Genomic DNA, 18,829 nt, shown 5'->3' on the forward strand with positions numbered 1-18,829 from the left:
CCGCCTCTGGTCTCTGGATCTTTTGTAGAGTGTCCAACAGCGCTATGCTGGGACAGAGCATCCGGAGGTTCACAACCTCAGTGGTTCGTCGGAGCCACTATGAGGAGGGTCCAGGGAAGAATATACCATTTTCAGTAGAAAACAAGTGGAGATTACTAGCTATGATGACTTTGTTCTTTGGGTCTGGATTTGCTGCACCTTTCTTTATAGTAAGACACCAACTGCTTAAAAAGTAATCCATAAGACAGATAGAAAGAGGAGCATATTAAGAGGTGCAGTCTCTTAAAAGGATCAATCCCTTGAACTCAGCATCCTAGATATGTTTGTAAATAAACTTATAGCGTAAATCCTTAATGCCTCTTCTCTGAAATATGGAACATGATAATTGAACATGTGCTTACATTTTGTTTGGGTAATATTGCATTATTAGTTTCTTAATTAAATATGTATTTGATTTAGCTTGTTTAAAAAAAAAAAAAGCTGAGACACACAATGGGCATTCTTCATGTTTAGAATCCTACACACTCATTACAACAGAAACTACAAGTATACCCCCATCCTCCACTGTTCAGGACCAAGCTGTGGCCAGGGCCTGCCAGATCTGGGAAGTTCCCTCCGAGCAATTTCCAGGTACAGACACCCTGACAAGTTACCCATGCCGAGGCATCGGTGAGGCCTGGCTTGGAAACCGCCTGGCCCCCAGGAGAGCTTGGCCGCCAAGACCAGGAATGAGTCAGAAGGTGGGGCTGTTCCATTCCCAAAGCAGAAGTTCTTACTAGTGAAAATCCTTTCTCCCTGCTTGGTAGAGGGGCCTGGGGAAGTTTGGGGATGAAGTTTAGAAGTGTTTCCCTGGGAGAAAGCCCTCTTCTTTAGAAAGACTTCCCAGTGTGTCTGACTGTCTTGATGTCTCCAGCATCTGATTCTGAAATCAGGCTCTGTCACTTCCTGTGTGGCGTGGGGCAATTCACTCCACCTCTCTGATCCTCATTTATGTAACAGAAGCAAAGCAAATACTGTATGGCTTCCCAGGGCCAGACTCTGGAACTTTACATTCCTTGACTCTTTCATATCCTCTCTGCAATCCTGTGGGGTTGATATTAGTATCTGTACACTGTAGCAAGGTGGACAGAAGACCAGAGAGGTTAAGTAACTTAGCTGGGATCACTCATCTGGAATTCAACCGAGGTCTAGGTGACTCCAACTCCACAGATTCCCTTTGTAACTATAAAGTACTAGAGGGACTTCCCTTGTTTTCCACTGGCTAAAACTCCATGCTGCCAATGCAGGGGTGTGGGTTCGATCCCTAGCCAAGGAACTAGATCCCAGATGCTGCAACTAAAAGACTTCACATGCCACAACTAAGACCTGGTACAGCCAAATAAATAAATATTTTAAAATATATTTTAAAAGTTATGGTACTTGACACAGCATAGTCCTCTACTGCAGAGTGTGGGAAATAGATGTGAACTTTATACCTGTCTTGTGGTAGTGGTGGTTTAGTCACTAAGTCATGTCTGACTCTTGCGACCCCATGGACTGTAGCCCGCCAGGCTCCTCTGTCCATAGGACTTCCCAGACAAGAATATTGGAGTGGGTTGTTACTTCCTTCTCCAGGGGATCTTCCCAACCCAGGCATCGAACCTGCATCCCCTGCATTGCAGGCAGATTCTTTACTGTCTGAGCCAGCAAGGCCAAAAAGCAACTTTATATCCGAGGCATCATCCTCTGAGGCAACGAGCACAAGATAACCCAGCTCCTTGAAAGGTGGGCAATGGTGGGTGAGCTGTTAAAAACATCAACAGTAAGGGGGGAAATGTGTAAGATCTCAAAAAAAAATTACATCAACAATCTTATACAAACATACTATTCTTCTTCCAATTCTCTTTTCCTTAGAGGCAGAGATATAGCCTTGCAGGGCTTAGTACTAGCAGTAGCGGGAATAACACTAATGATAACAATGGCTTAATATATGTTGAGGTGCACTATGATAAGTGCCATATTTGTATAATTCCATTGAATTCTCATAAAAATCCTATGAGACAGTTCTTATTATCCCCATTTTACACAAGAGGAAATTGACCCTCAGAGAGCTGTGCCCCTAGATCTTACAACATGTAGGTGAGGAGTCTGGCTCTCAGTTTTCTGACTCCAGAGATTGTGCAGCAGCCACTGGGCCACACTGTCCAGATGCACCATAAAGCCTCAGGAGTTAGCTGGCCAGTATCATTCAGGCTGCTCACTCACCAGCATCAAGAAATATTGTATACTAGCAAGTCAGGCAGCTTCCCAGGCAAGGATGTAATGGAATGTTGACGAGAACTGGTTTCACCTGCAGAAGCAGGAAGTTGGCTAGGAGGGAGGTTACTCCCAAGGACCAAAAGACCAGACCGTAGGTCTTTGGTCCACCTGACACTGGGGTCCCCAGGCCTGGCTCAGAAGCATTGCTGGGATTCCAGGCTGCACCCACCACCAGCCTGTCTTCTCTCTCTTCTGCAGAATGCTGGGAAATCACTGCCCTAATTCAGAATCTCTTCATCCATCTGGAATGTGGGTACCAGAAAGTGGTGTCAGATGAAACAAGTGTGAGCAGTCTGGTCTTGGGAAGTGAGTGGTCAACCTCAACCAAAGCTTCACATTCCAGGTCCAGCTTGTACACACACACACACACACACACACACTTACACATATACACAGAGTGACAGAGATTGCTAATCTTCCCCTAATATGAGATTCCTTTTCTTCTGTAGTGATAGAATTTTTTATCAGTAGCTAGGCAATATCTACCCAGACTAAAGATCTCATTTCCCAGTCTTCTTTTCAGAGAGGGTGGCCATATGACTATGCTCTATGGATGTACAGGAAGTGCCAACGCAACTTCCAGGTAGACTCAGCTAGGTGGTTTTGTACTACTTACTGAGGTCACCTGCTGGTATTCAGTTGGTGCACGAGTTGGCTTGGAATGTCCAAGTCAGTGTCACTCACATGTCCAGCATTTTGGTGGGGCAGCTTTTAGGGAAACGTTCCTGTGGTACAATCTTTTGGAGCACCCATGTGTGACCAGCGTGATAACCTCAAGAGAGCTGGACTTCTTACATGGCAGCTCAGGGCTCCAAGAGCAAGGCTTCCAAGGATCCAGACAGACACTCCATGGCCTTTTACAACTGAGCCTTGGAAACCACTTGCCATCATTTCTGCTTATGCTATTGGTTAAAGCAGTCACAAGCTCACCCAGAATTGAGGAGAAGGGTCACAAACCTATACTTCTCAATGGGAGGAGTGTCAAAGAATTTTCAACCTTATTCTAAAAGCACACCAGCCCTAGACCACTAAGTCTGGACTTGAAGTCAGAGAACAAAGAAACTTCTATCTTGTTTAAACCAGACATATTCACAAAATGCAGTGCACATACAGCCCACAAGACATGGGGGTTGGGGAGGGTGAGCAGATAGTGAAATCTCACAGGATTAGAACTGTTCATTTACTCTCATTTACTCATTCAACAAACCAAGCTCAGTAGCTGCCGCTCCCCAAAGCTCTTATCTCACTCCATACTTCCCTCATCATAACGCTTACCATGATCCACTGTAATTACCCACTTACTTGTCCATATCATCCTTGCTCTGCTTATCTCATGGACCATCCCTGTCTTGTTCATCATCATTCACTTATCACCTAGCACAGAACCTCAATAAATATTTTCACAGGTTCATATTTTACAACCAGACAGCAACTGATGCTTCAAACTGTTGGGATCTGGAGATGAAGTGAAGAGAAGTGACACTGGTTAGGACTCTGCAGGGTTCCTGAAAAAGTCCCCAGCAGCTTCAGGGGGATGAAATGAAGAGAGCAGGAGGTGGGACTGCCAGGCCTTGGTGATGATGGGTGAGGGAGAAGCAGGAGTCAAGCATGTACCCACAGGAATTCTAACTACCTAGTGGTTAAAATTCCAGGCTTTAACTGCTGAGGGCCCGGGTTCAATTCCTGGTTGCAGAAATGAGATCTGACAAGTTGCACAGTGCAGCTGAAAAAAAGAGTGGTACCCAGGTTTCTAATCTGAGTAACAGAATAATAAACAGTGGCATCATTTGTTGAGAGAGAAAACAGAAAAGGGAAGTAGAAGACTTGGGAAGAAGGTTGTGAGTTTGGGCTATCTGCGTTTTTAATGCCTGGGGGCCACCCAGGGGAAGTGATGCAGGAGGCAGCTAGACACACAGCTGGACAGACGCAAAGACCGGTAAAGACATGCACACACATTCCGAAACGTTCCCACTTGTGTCCATTCATTGTTCATTAAAAGTGTTGGAGGAAGCCGGGTCTAGGGCAGAGCCCTGGGATGGAAGTTGGCAGACCCACGTGCCCGTCTCCACTACAACCTGCGATGTGTTGTCTTAAGCAAGGGGTTCTTTCTTCCTGGCACATATTTTTCTGCTTTGTTGTAAAAATGAGAGGATCACCTCTGACTTCTCTCTTCCTTCCAGCACTTCTGTACAGCACTTCTATATTTGAAGGTCTACGACCTGAAGGTTATCACGCTAGGCACTGACCCTATTCCTGCTCCTCACAAAAACCAGATGGACCACAACAAAAAGAAAGCCACCTTCAGAAGGAGGCTGGTAGATAAACCACTGTAACTCCCTGAGTCCCACCTGCTTTCCCTTTTTTCCAGTCCCTGCTCCCAGTTCTCTGTCTACCCAATAGTCACACCCGAATCCCACCTTAGCCTCCAGGCTCCTTCAGCCATTCTTGGCCTCACCCTCTTCTCTACCCCAATAGGTGTTTTCTTAAGACCAGCAAGAACAACAGTTATCCTAATTCTTCACATTTGTGTCACACTGTGTATTTCTACTTTCTCAATATACATGATATTTATTGCACAGCAGTTATGTGGCAGGCAATGTGCCAGGCTCTGAGTCCCTGGAATGAAGACATGGGCCCTGCTCTTCTCACAAAAAGCAGAGAAGAGCATTAGCAATGTAATCTGATGTGATACAATCACACAAGGGCTGATAGGACCCACATAGGAGCCATACAGGGGCTGTAGAGGTGGTGTGTGTGTGTGTGTGTAAATGTTGTGTGTGTTTATGAGAATCCTCAAACCCTGTGAAGAGTTCATGAAGCATCAGCACTGGAAGCGATCTCCCAGGCCAATTAGTCCCACTCTCTCATTTTATTTGTACAGAAACTGAGCCCCAGGGAAGTCAAGTGACCTGCCCAAGAACACACAGCTGGTGAGAGCGGCAGAGCCTACACTGGAAGTAGATATCCCAGACTTCTTTGGGTCTCATCCACTGTCCTCTTGCCCCTTCATCGCACTCCTTCCTAAGATCAATCAATAATGATGATATCTTGAGCTTTATAAGTGCTAACATACTGCCCAGCACCATGCTGAGCTCTCCACATGGATTGTCTCATTTATTACTTACAGCATCTCTTAAGAGTTAAGTCTGTTTTTAAGATCTTCTTTGATGATTATAGAGTCTCAGGTTAATTGACTTGCTCAAAGCCACCAGTTAACATGTGAAAAAGTCAATATTTGAACACGGGTAGTCTGAATACAGAGCCACGTGCATGAAAAAAAAAAATCACCTGATGACCTTGCTTAAGCTACAATTCCTAGGTTCTACCCCTGGAAAGTCTGATTTTCTAGGTCTCAAGTGAACAAGATGGAGCTTGCATTTTAGCTACACACAGTAGGTGATTATGATTTGGTGGTACTTGGACCACACCTGGAAAGACCCAATTCTCTTGTATCTTTTTTCAAAATTCAGTTTTCCTGCAGACACCTCTTTTCCGCAGGGAAATGGCTTCAGGACAAAGAGGGTGCACCAGCGACAGATATTGTGCCCCCTGGTGGTCAGATATTAGAAGCCAGGAACTGCAGCCGAGAGGGCTCCTGGTCAATATCACAAATGAGAATTTTTCTACAATTCTGTTCAGTGAATGTTCCTAAGGTGCCACTGTGTGCCAGCACTGAGCCAGCATAACTCATGATGCGCGCGACAGAAGCAAGACTTCTGAGAGCAGCATTCTTCAAGGTGGCCGCTTACTTGTTTTCACCCACCAGTACAGAGGCATGGATTTCAAGCTGCAGTTGGGCAAATGTCACCTGTTGCAGGTAGTCATGTAGTCAATGGGGTCACAAAAGAGCTGGACACAACTGAGCGACTGAACTGAACTGATTCCAGGTAGTCATATCAGATAACACATGGCTCTGTATTTTAGATTTTTGCGTGTCCACGTGGGCTAAGTTGCTTCAGTCATGTCTGACTGTGTGCAATCCCATGGACTGTAGCCCACCAAGCTCCTCTGTCCATGGGATTCTCCAGGCAAGAATACTGGAGTGGGTTGCCACGTCCTCCTCCAGGGGATCTTCCCGACCCAGGGATCTAACCCACGTCTCCTGTGTCTCCTCCGTTGGCAGGCAGGTTCTTTACCACTAGTACCACCTGGGAAGCCCATTTTAGATTTTTAGGGAGGTGTAAAAGAGGTTTCTGAGAAAAGCTGAGCCCACACTCTGGCGGAAGATGCAGGTGTGTATTTGCCATGCGGTGTGAGGAGGCCAGGCTTCGGAGTTAGGCTGCTGCAACTGCTGCTTCAGGCTCTGGAGTCCTGGGACAGTTCTTTAATCTTCCTGAGTTGCAGCTCCCTTGCCTGGAACATGAAGCAATAATAATTACCACCTCACAGGGTTGTAATGGGGAGGAAAACGGCCTCTTAGAAGAGTGCCTGGCACATGGTAGAAGCTTGAAAAACTTAGTACTTTTGATATACTTTGTAGTTATATATCATGGACTATGGACTTCCCAGGTGGCTCAGTAGTTAAGAATCCATCTGCAATGCAGGAGATGCAAGGAGGAAATGGCATCCCCTGGAAGGAGGAAGAAATGGCAACCCCTGGAGGAGGAAATGGCAACCCACTCCAGTATTCTTGCCTAGAGAATCCCATGGACAGAGGAGCCTGGCAGGCTACAGTCCACGGGTCACAAAGAGTCGGACACCACTGAGTGACTGAGGAAGCACACATATTATGGAATATAAAAGAGATAAACCAGGGATTCTCATATCAATCTTGATTTATTCTCCATGAAAAGGAGCTAAAAGAACTATTAATAATTCTCAGTTCTGTGCAATTGAGGGAAAAGATCTATTCTAGTTCCTGCTGCTGCTAAGTCAATTCAGTTGTGTCCAACTCTGTGCGACCCCATAGACGGCAGCGCACCAGGCTCCTCTGTCCCTGGGATTCTCCAGGCAAGAATGCTGGAGTGGGTTGCCATTTCCTTCTCCAATTCTAGTTCCATAGACATGCAAACTACTCCACACCCTTAGTGGGAGTGTAAATTAGTACAACATTGGAAACTTGTTTGACAATGTCTGCTAAAACTGAGTGTGTGTATGACCCAGCAATTCACCCCTAGGTATATGCTCCAAATAAATGCTTATAGATCTTAACCAAAAACATATATAAGTATGTTCATAGCAATGTTGTTGCTGTTCATTTGCTAAGTTGTGTCCGACTCTTTTGCGACCCCATGGACTGTAGCCTGTTAGGCTCCTCTGTCCATGGGATTTCCCAGACAAGAATACTGGAGTGGGTTGCCAATTCCTTCTCCAGGGGATCTTCCCAACCCAGGGATTGAATCCGTGTCTCCTGCACTGGCAGGCAGACTCTTTACTGCTGAGCCAACAGGGAAGCCCAGTTCATAGCAATATTATTTATATCAGTCCCAGAGTGGGAGCTACTCAAATATCTATCAACAGTAGAATGGATTTAAAAACTGGTATTTTCATAGAATACTACCATACAGCAATGAAAAGGAGCAAACTAGGAATGAACATAATGACATGGGAGAATCTCACAAATATGAGATTGTTTGATGTTGAGAGAAAGAAGCCAAAGAAGCCAGACACTGAAGACCATGTACCTTACAGCTCCATGTATATAAGTACAAAATGGGGCATTCCCTGGCAGTCCAGTGCTTCCATTGCAGGGGACACAAGTTTGATCCCTGGTCAGGAAATCAAGATCCTGCAAGCCACTTGGCACAATAAATAAATTTTAAGAAGTACAAAGCGGTCAAAATGAATCTAATGCTGTACGGATTGGAACAGTAGTTACCTTTCAGAGTAGAGTACTCTTGTGCTTGGAGAAGGTATGAGGAGGCTTCTGCAAAGTGGCAATTAGTTCTATATCTTGATGTGTGTGGCAATCAAACAATTGTGTGCACTTTATAAAAACTTGTCATATATTGTGCACTCTTCTGTAAGTATGTTGCATGTGTGCTCAGTTGCTCCTCTGTCTATGGAATTTCCCAGGCAAGAACTGGAGTGGGCTGCCATTTCCTACTCCAGGGGATCTTCCTGACCCAGGGATTGAATCTGCTTCTCTTCCATCTCCTGCATTGGCAGGCAGATTCTTCATCACTGAGCCATCTGGGAGGCCCCCTAAGTATATTAGATTTCAATAAAAAGTTTACCTAAAAATCTCTTGATAGGTCCCTCATGACCAGTCACAGAATATACTCAGGTATCACTCATTACAAGAGCCCAGAGTCCTATAGGGTATCAGAATCAGGAATTCAATGCTCCTCTAAGGATGGGAGATGTGGCCTAGGCTCCTTGAGCTGGAGGCAGGTTTCCTGCTCAAAGCCAAGAAGAAAAAGTCTTTCTTGTGGATAAAACAGTTTCTAGAAAAACTACATCATTGTGCTATGGAACACAGCAAGAGGGCTCAGTATCTGCCTGGAGTCTCTAGGTGGAAAAATCAGACTCTAACACCAAGCCAATCACAAAGCTAGCACCTGGGCCCATGCTAGATTGCCTGTTTGAGAACTCCATTCCAAGAAATTAGGAAACAGAAGTGGTGAAACCCATATAATAATAGCACAGAGAAAGACAAAACAACCCCTACAGGAATCCTCCAAAACCCTGAGAATGAGCAAAATGCTGACCCCTCAAGAAGCAAATAAATACTGAAGAAAATATCATGATGGAGAGATGGCAGATGCAATAAATGAGAAAATTTATACCCCTAGATTTACAGGTAAAAGCATAATCTGAAAAAATGCTTCCATTCATGAAACATGAAAGCTGATTTAAAATAAACAAGTCTAAAATGTTCAACGGAGAAGGCAATGGCAACCCACTCCAGTACTCTTGCCTGGAAAATCCCATGGATGGAGGAGCCTGGTAGGCTGCAGACCATGGAGTCACTAAGAGTCAGAAACGACTGAGCGACTTCACTTTCACTTCTCACTTTCATGCATTGGAGAAGGAAATGGCAACCCACTCCAGTATTCTTGCTTGGAGAATCCCAGGGACGGGGGAGCCTGGTGGGCTGCCATCTCTGGGGTTGCACAGAGTCGGACACGACTGAAGCGACTTAGCAGCAGCAGCAGCAGCAAAATGTTCAAATACATGAAGGGAGAAGTAAAATCCATATCATAAGTGAGATATTGTGGGGGGAAAGGTGAGTTTGAAAAAGACCAAATAGAGGGACTTCTCTGATGGTCCAGTGGCTAAGACTCTTCACTCCCAATGTAGGGGGCCCAGGTTCAATCCCTGGTCAGGAAACTAGGTCCCACATGTCACAACTAAGAGTTCGCACGCTGCACCTAATGATGTCGCATGCCACAGTGATGATCAAAGATCACATGTGATGTAAATAAGACCTGGCACAGCCAAATAAATAGTATTTTTCAAAACCACATCTTCTCTAAAAACAAAACAAACAAACCAAAATGACCAAATAGAAACTCTAGAAATAAAAAACATGTAGACATTTCGGTTTTTTAAACAGAATCTAGTAGAGAGTTGGACAATTAACTAGATCCTGCTATAGACTGAATTAATGAATGGAAGACAAAGATGAGGAAGTTGTTCAGGATGTGGTACAGAGAGATAAGGAGACAGAAAATAAGAAAGAGGAAGTATACATGGTATATAGGATGAGAGGGCTTCCCTGGTCGCTCAGACGGTCAAGAATCTGCCTGCAATGCAGGAGACCCAGGTCTCAGTCCCTGGATCTGGAAGATCCTCGGAGAAGGGAACGGGTACTCTCTCCAGTATTCTTGCTTGGAGAATCCCATACACAGAGGAGCCTGGTGGACTATGGTCCACAAGGTTGCAAAAGAATTGGACATGACTTAGCAACTAACACACTATACTACTATAGGATGAGAAGTTCCAGACAGGAGTTCAGAGAGAGGAAGATAAAGGTAGCAGAAAAGAGAGGAAGCACACTAACAGGTAACAATGGGAAGTTTTCAGAACTGAAGGAGAGGTGAGTTTGCCAATTGAAGAAGCACAAAATGTAATTTTTTTTAAAGTCCATATCCAGCACCTCCAATGGAATTGCAGAGCATTAAAGAAACTCCAGTACTTTGGCCATCTCATGCGAAGAGTTGACTCATTGGAAAAGACTCTGATGCTGGGAGGGATTGGGGGCAGGAGGAAAAGGGGACGACAGAGGATGAGATGGGTGGATGTCATCACCGACTCGATGAACTGAGTTTGTTTTTTTCATTATTATTTTATTTATTTTACTTTACAATATTGTATTGGTTTTGCCATACATCAACATGCATGAATGTGAGTTTGAGTGAACTCCGGGAGTTGGTGATGGACAGGGAGGCCTGGCGTGCTGCAATTTGTGGGGTTGCAAAGAGTCGGACACGACTGAGCGACTGAACTGAACTGAACTGAAAGATAAACAGAATATCTTAAAGGCTACTAAAGATAAAAGATAACAGATTACCTACATAGGAACACTAATCAGAAGGACAGTGGATTTCCCATCATTGCTGAAGTTTCCAGAAGACAATGACATAATATTATCAAACTGCTCAGGGGAAATAACTGCCAATCAAAATTTTATACTTACATATAAAGTAAGGGTGAAATAATTTGTTTTCAGACTTATAAAGATTAAGAGAGTTTATTATTTTAATAAATTTACTGAAAGAACTATTGAAGAATTACTATGGTAACAAGGAAGACAAATCCAGAAGAAAGGACTGAAATGCAAGAAGGAATGATAAAATATTAATTGGTAAATCTTTTTTTGTTTGTTTGTTTTTAATTGGTAAATCTAAGTAAGTGTTTTTTAAAAGTGAATAAAATAAAGGACCAAACAATAACATACAATATAGGAATAGAAAGTTCAGAATTAAGATCTTTATCTTGTTCAGAAGCATAGAGAAACTGGACACATTTAAGACTATGTAATTGCTAAAATAAAAGAAAGAGACTGTACACTTTTCAAGCCAGTGGAGGAAAAAAAAGGTCATTGACAGAGTCATAAGGCAGGAGTGAAGGGAGAAAAGCACAGAAAATCACAATTTTTTAAAAAAGACACAAAGTAAGACTGTAAATTGCAGTAAAGACCCAGATGCTTGGGAAGAATGAGGGCATGAGGAGAAAGGGACAACAGAGGATGAGATGGTTGGATGGCATCACTGACTCAATGGACATGAGTTTGAGCAAACTCCAGGGGACCGTGAAGGACACGGAAGCCTGACATGCTGCAGTCCATGGGGTCACAAACAGTGTGACACAACTGAGCAACTGAACAACAAATTCACACTGTGGAATATTATATAGTCCATAAAGTGAGTGAATGTATCAGCATGGACAGATTCCAAAAATATAATGTTGAAGAAAGAAAAGGATTTGCAGAATTTATATGTGTAATTTATATTTATATAATTTACATGTACATTATGTATTTAGTTTTGCAAAACGTAGAAAATTATACACAAATATTTTTATATATACTTATTTTTGCAAAACAAAAATTATACACATATATCCTTATAAGTATGTACTGCTGCTGCTGCTGCTGCTAAGTCGCTTCAGTCGTGTCCGACTCTGTGCTAGAAATATACAAACATAGATGGGAAACATCCATACTAACTTCAGAATAGTGGTTGGTTCTGAGAAAGGATTGAAGGGAATAAGACGGGGCAGGGGGTGAGTACAAAGGAATCTTTGATTTTATCTGTAAGGTTTATTTTTTTAAAAAGATCTGAAGTAAATATGTCCAAATGTTAACCTCGTTAATTCTGGCTGTAAGGCATGAGGTTTAGAGGTTGAAGGCGGCTGGGAAAGTTCTTTCTTACTTTAGAAAGTCACAGGAAGCCACTCTCTCTCTTCTGATGGATGTGAACAATGAAACACACAGCCCCGAATGCTACTGGAAAACATCCAATTCGTGAAAGCAATCAGGCTTACAATGAAGCCAACACTGAAGTCAGTAAAACAAAGATGGAAAAAACCCAGGTTATTGCAACATCACTGGGTCAATCAAGCCTGAAGCTTACCTTACTGCATTATTGTCTGTGAAACGAACTAAATAATTTTCTTATTATCTAAGCCAGTTTGCGTTAGGTTTTCTATTACTTACAGCCAAACTTATAATAACTGATACAATGGGGATGGAGAAGTGGAGACATCTAAAACTATTAAGGAGGTAGAATTAGCAATATTCAGCCAAAGTTTAGATGGGATGGTTAGAAACAGAGAGGAGTCAAGATTGATCCTGATTTCTAGCTTGGATAACTTAATGGTGACATCATCTCTGAGGCAGCGAAAGTCAGAGGAAGACCAAGTTGGGGAGCAGGAGTGACAGTGGAAATCATCTGAGCAGTTCGGCTATGTTGGGTTTCAAACAGAGGAGTCTGTTTGAAGCTTTCTAACTAGACGTGTCCAGGAGGAAGCTGAATACACAAAACTGGACTTGAATGGCGAATAATGTCTCCCCAAAATTTCATGTCCATCTGGAACCTCAGAACAGGACCTTATATGGGAGTAGGGTCATTGCAGATGAAATTAGGCAAACTTAGATGAGATCATACTGGATTAGTGAAGTGAAAGTCATTCAGTCATGTACGACTCTTTGCGACCCCATGGACTATAGCCTGCCAGACTCCTCTATCCACAGAATTCTCCAGGCAAGAATGCTGGAGTGGGCTGCCATTCCCTTCTCCAGGGGATCTTTCCAACCCAGGGATTGAACCCAGGTCTCCTGAATTGCAGGCAGATTTTTTACTGGATTAGAGTGGGCCCTAAATCCAATGACGGTGTCTTTATCAGAAATCAGAAATGCGAAGACACAGAGAACCACCTGGGGAGAACAGCATGTGAAGATAATGGCAGAGACCAGAGTGATAAACCCACAAGCCGAGGAAGGCTAAGAATTGCCAGCAATTCCAGGAGCTACGAAAGGACTTCCCTGGTGGCTCAGACGGTAAAGTGTCTTGCTTACAATGCAGGAGACCGGGGTTTGATCCCTGGGTTGGGAAGATCCTCTGGAGAAGGAAATGGCAACCCACTCCAGTACTCTTACCTGGAAAATCCCATGGATGGAGAAGCGTGGTGGGCTACAGTGCATAAGAGTTAGACACGACTGAATGACTTCACTTGCCAGGAGCTACGAGAGCGGCATGGGGACAGTTTCTGCCTAAGAACCTCCAGAAGGAACTGACCATGCTGACACCATGAGTAAAATGTGTAGCCAAAGGAACTGTCAGAAAATAAATTTCTGTTGCTTTAAGCCAAGTTTGTGGTTATTTGTATAGTAGCCCTAGGAAATGAATACAAAGAGAGATGTCTGAATTTGAAATTTACCTTTGAGAGTTATCAGCATAAAGTAAGTGGTTGTTGAGGTCTTGGGAGTAGATAAGATTATCTAAGGAGAGTCTAGAATGAGAAGAGAAAGGAGGCCAAGAACAGACTCAGGAAAACTGACATGGAAGGAGCAGGAAGAGGAAAAGGAATAGATGAAGAAGATTGAAGAGGAGCAGCAGAGAGGTCACTTGGACGGAGGTCAAAGGAAGAGAGTGTTTGTGAAGAAGGACATGTTCAATGGGCCAAATATCATAGAGAAAAAAAAAAGGGTCAGTTGGGTGTGGCAATATGGAAATCACTGGTCTTCTGGGGCAGAAAAGTCTTGGAAGAAAGGCAAGGACAGAAATAAGACTGCTGTTTTTGAAGCCTGAGAGGGAGGTGAGGAAGTTGAAATAGTTACTAAATCTTTTAAGGCCTGTGGTTATAAAGGCAGAGGGAGTGGGTGATGACCAGAAGGGGAAGCAGAGGCTGGGGGAGGGGGTAGATTGGGGTTTTGTTTTTGAAATGAGGGAGGCTTATGCATGTTTACAGGCTGAGGAAAAAGTCAGTTGGAGAGAGATTAAAAACTACAGGAACATGACACAGAAACCAAAAAACAGAAACACAAACTCCCTCCCTGATGAAACTAGAGACATATGTAACTTCCAAGCAGATCTTTAAAACAAAAATCAAGAACTTCCCTGGTGGTCCAGTGGCTAAGACTCTGTGCTCCCAATGCAGGGGGCCTGGGTTCAATCCCTGGTCAGGGAACTATAGCCCACATGCTGCAACTTAGAGTTCACATGCCACAGCTAAAGATCCCACGTGCCACAGCTCAGACTTGTTTCGGCCAAATAAACAAATATTTAAAAACAAATAAACAAAACAAAAAGTGAACAAGGGTCCTTTAAGGAGGTGGAGTGTAACTCACCAGTCCCTGTGTTCGGGCTGTGCACAATGACCCAAAGAGTGCAGTATGACATCCAGAAAGGGAAGCCAACCCAAGCAAAACATCACTGGTTTTTAACAATCGCTAACAACAACAAAAAAAAGCTGACTGACCACCCTTTGCCATATAATGAAATCTACAGTTGACAGTCTCTGTCCAGCCATCCCCTTGTAGCTCAGTTGGTAAAGAATTTACCTGCAGTGCAGAAGGCCCGGGTTTGATCCCTAGGTTGGGAAGATACCCTGGAGAAGGAAATGGCAACCTACTCCAGTATCCTTGCCTGGAAAATCTCATGGACAGAGGAGCCTGGTGGGCTGCAGTCCACGGGGTCGCAAAGAGTCGGGCACGACTGAGCGACTAACACTTACTTACCCAGCCATCCAGAATTTCCAATAAGTTTTACTCAGTCTGCTTTTTCTTTCATAAGGATGGAATCTACAGATCATGACACATTTGGGAAATGTCTCCAACATAAAATAATAATAATAATAAACAGAAGTAAAGGAATCTGAAGCGAGTGAAGATTATGTAGGGAGAGGAAGAAAACTTCAAAGAAGCAAACACACCCTCAGAGAGATAAAAGAAAATGCTGTGTCTCTGGAATAAGAACAGGATGCTTTAAAAATGAAACAATCAGAGGAAACAAAACTGGACTCTTGGACATTAAAAATGGGATCGTTAAAATAACAAATTTAGCAAAAAGTTTGTGGCAGACAGAATAACAGCCCTCCAAAGATGTCTACACAGCTTATGAAGATGATCATACCTGACAAAGGGCCTTTGCAGATATGATTAAGGAGTTTGAGATGGGAGAGATTATGGTGGGTTATATGGCTTAATGGGATCTTCCCTGGTGGCTCAGACAGTAAAGCGTCTGCCTACAATGCCTACCATGTGGGAGACCGGGGTTCAATCCCTCAGTCGGGAAGATCTCCTGGAGAAGGAAATGGCACCCCACTCCAGTACTCTTGCCTGGAAAATCCCATGAATCGTGGAACCTGGTAGGCTACAGTCCGTGGGGTCACAAAGAGTCAGACACGACTGAGCGACTTCACTTCAGTTCACTTCTTCATCTGGCTTCATAATTACAAGGTCCTTCTGACAGATGCAGTCGGGAAGACCAGAGTCAGAGACAGATTCAAAGATGCTATGCTATTGGCTTTGAAGTTGAAGGAAGGGGCCATTGGCCAAGAAATGCAGGCAGCCAGCCTCTAGAAGCTGGAAAAGGCAAAGAAACAGATCCTCCCCAAGAGCCTCCAGAAAGAATATAGTCCTGCCTCCAGAAATGGAAGTCACTGTGTTTGTGGTAGTAATTCGCGATAGTAGCAACAGGACACTAATACAGAATTAAAAGCTAAAATCAAGGAAATCTCAGGCTTCCCTGGTGGTTCAGTGGTTTAGAATTGGCCTTGCAAATGCAGGGGACACCGTTTTGATCCCTGGTCTAGGAAGAGCCACCTGCTGAGGGACAACAAAGCCCGTGCTACTGAGTTCACGCTCTGGAGCCCACTCATTCGACTGTTGAGCCCACAGTGCCGGAACTACTGAAGCCTGTGCAGCTAGAGGCCCTGCTCCACAACAAGAGAAGCGCACCACAACCGGAGAGCACCCCTGCTCACTGCAACTAGAAAGCCTACACACAGCAACAAAGACCCAGCAGTCAAAAATAAATATATATTTTTTTAATCAAGGAAATCTCTCAAATGTCAGAATAGAAAGACAAAGAGATGTAAAAGTAAGATAGGAATATAAAAAACTAGAGTATCAGTTCAGGAGGTCCAACATTCCAACAATAAAAGTTGCAGAGAAAGAAACATATTAAACAGAGGTGAGAAAATGATCAAAGAAACAATATAAGAACATTTCAGAGAATTGAAGGACATACTTTTGAAAGAGGCTACTAAATGCCCAGAGAAATAAAGAAAGATTTTTACAAAAGCACAGCCTCAGGAAATTCAGATCACTGGGAATTTTTCCTTTAAAATAAGCTTTTAGAAAGAAAAAAACTCTTATACAAAGGATCAAGAATCAAAGTGATATTATATGTCTCAACAGCAACATTGCACACAGAAGGCAATGGGGAGCTGCCTTCCCCGTTCGTAGGTACTAGCAACTCTATACCCAGCAAACCATCAATCAAATGTGACCACACCAAAATACATTTTTAGATATTTTGACCTTAAAAAAATGATGTCCATTTGCCACTTCTTAGGACACTATTGCAGAATATGTTTTACTAACATAAAAAGGTGAATTATGAATGAGGATACAGATTCAACCCTGGAGCACTGCCAAGGGAGTTTCTAGGATGTCAGCCAAGAGAGGTCTCTGGACAATACCTATGCAGCAGCATAGACGGAAACTTCTTTGGTCTGGAGCAAGAAAACAGAGGCATCCAGATGGAAGTCTCCAAGGACAAAAATGGAGCCGATAGATGCTGATGGGTTGCCTATATAGCAGATTGTGAATATTTCATGAATATTCATGAAAGGCTCTTAATACAATAGAAATACAATTATTAAATAATTTTACTAATAAAATTGTTAATAAAATAATTTAAAATACTAACAATAACATATTAATAAAATATAAAATAATTATTAATAAATATAAGTAAATAATATTTATAATAAATAATAACATATAAATAAAATTCATGAATATTGTATTAAGGGGTCTTTCCTGATGGCTCAGATGGTAAAGAATCTGCCTGTGATGCAGGAGACCAGGGTTTGATCCCTGGGCCGGGAAGATGCCTTGGAGAAGGGAATGGCAACCCACTCCAGTATTCTTGCCTGGAGAATTCCATGGACAGAGGAGCCTGGCGGGCTACAGTCTATGGGGTTGCAGAGAGTCAGTGATTAACACTTTCATTCTCACTTTTCATGAAGACGCAGAAAAATTGAACACACGACAAAACTAGGAAATGTTTAACTCCAGGGAAAGCAAAACATGGTTCAAGAAAGAGGACATTATCATGCATTACTTGGACCAGTAGTAAATAATATTTACAAAGTCGTAGAAGCTGATACAATGATTATGGATTTAAGCAAAATTTGTAATCGATCTACAGAAGGGTGGGAAGGGCAAGAGAGCTAAAATTCCATCTGCCAAATAAGAAATCAGCATGTAATGTCTAAAATCAAGGAATACCGAAGGAAAAGCTAAAAGAGTTGAAAATGGTAACTTATGAGAAGCAGGGCTGCTGAAATAGTTTGTAAAATATCTATAGTTAGTTTGTAAATACTATCACACATAGTTTGTAAAAACTATCTATTGTGCATATTTTAAAAATATGTGACTTAAGCCACATATACTTTTATAATAAAATGTAGAAATTATCTTTTTAAATACTAGATGAGAGAGTATTTTAAATATTTATTTCAATATTTACAATGTTTTTAATATTTACTTATGTATGTATTTTGGCAGCATCAGGTCTTAGCTGTGGCATGCAGGATCTAGTTTCCTGACCAGGGATGGAACCCAGGCCCCCAGCATTGGGAATGTGCAGTCTTAGCTATTGAATCACCAGGGAAGTCCTCAAGAGAGGGCTAATGAGTTAAACAAAGTTCCTAAGAGGACAGAATGGTATGTTACCCAGGACAGGAAGTGGTAAACATCTGGGACAGGAGGTGAAGAGGTAGATGTGGAAATAGTGTTGCAGGTATGGTAGGTTCCAGGGGCAGGAAGTTGAGGAAATCCATGTCTGATGAAACAGGATGTAAGGTCTCCTGCTGGGAGTAAAGGGAGCCCAGGTGGGTGAGCAGTGTGGAGAGCAGTGAAGTAACACAGCACGTCACAGGATGTGAAAATGGGCATTAAAGTGGTAGGTATTAGAAATCAAAACGAGTTATGCAGCAGAACACTATGTTGCATAAAATTTCAAAGGAGGTGTTTGAGAACTGATTTGACGGCTCTTAACCTTTCCTTCTGATGCTGAGGTTATCAAGTTGGAGAAATGTGAGACCAACTGTGGAGAGAGTTTTTCTGGGACATTGTGCTGGGAACCCCACCAACCTTCAGGGCAGGAGTAAAAGAGCTTCAGGTGAAGGCTCCAAGGGCTCCACTTAGAAAACTGGTTATGTGTCCCTGTAGTGAGAAATCTAAAGGTCAGAAGTTGGGCTGGGCAATTGCTGAGGAATGAAGCAAAGTGAGGAGCCTAAGCAACAATCAGCCTGCATTCCGAAATTTGCTGAGGCAAAGCACGTATGAGTGTTTCCCATGTAGGTCTGGGTTTCTGAGGTGGGTCATGCCTCAGAAGGAACTGGAATGGGG

At 43.0% G+C, this 18,829-nt stretch overlaps 1 protein-coding gene and 1 non-coding gene across 2 annotated transcripts; both read left to right on the plus strand.

Annotated features, from left to right (window-relative positions):
* LOC113877696 (cytochrome c oxidase subunit 7C, mitochondrial) lies at positions 1–458 on the plus strand. Its single transcript, XM_027518073.1, has one exon. The coding sequence runs from the start codon at positions 45–47 to the stop codon at positions 234–236; it is 192 nt and encodes a 63-aa protein (XP_027373874.1). The 5' UTR covers positions 1–44; the 3' UTR covers positions 237–458.
* A 9,039-nt stretch (positions 459–9,497) lies between these two features.
* Positions 9,498–9,570, plus strand: TRNAG-CCC. Its single transcript has one exon. It is a non-coding gene; the product is annotated as a tRNA-Gly (tRNA).
* Positions 9,571–18,829: the final 9,259 nt, after the last annotated feature.

Source organism: Bos indicus x Bos taurus, chromosome 19 (assembly GCF_003369695.1).
Source record: "Bos indicus x Bos taurus breed Angus x Brahman F1 hybrid chromosome 19, Bos_hybrid_MaternalHap_v2.0, whole genome shotgun sequence".
In the NCBI taxonomy this organism is placed as follows: domain Eukaryota; kingdom Metazoa; phylum Chordata; class Mammalia; order Artiodactyla; family Bovidae; genus Bos; species Bos indicus x Bos taurus.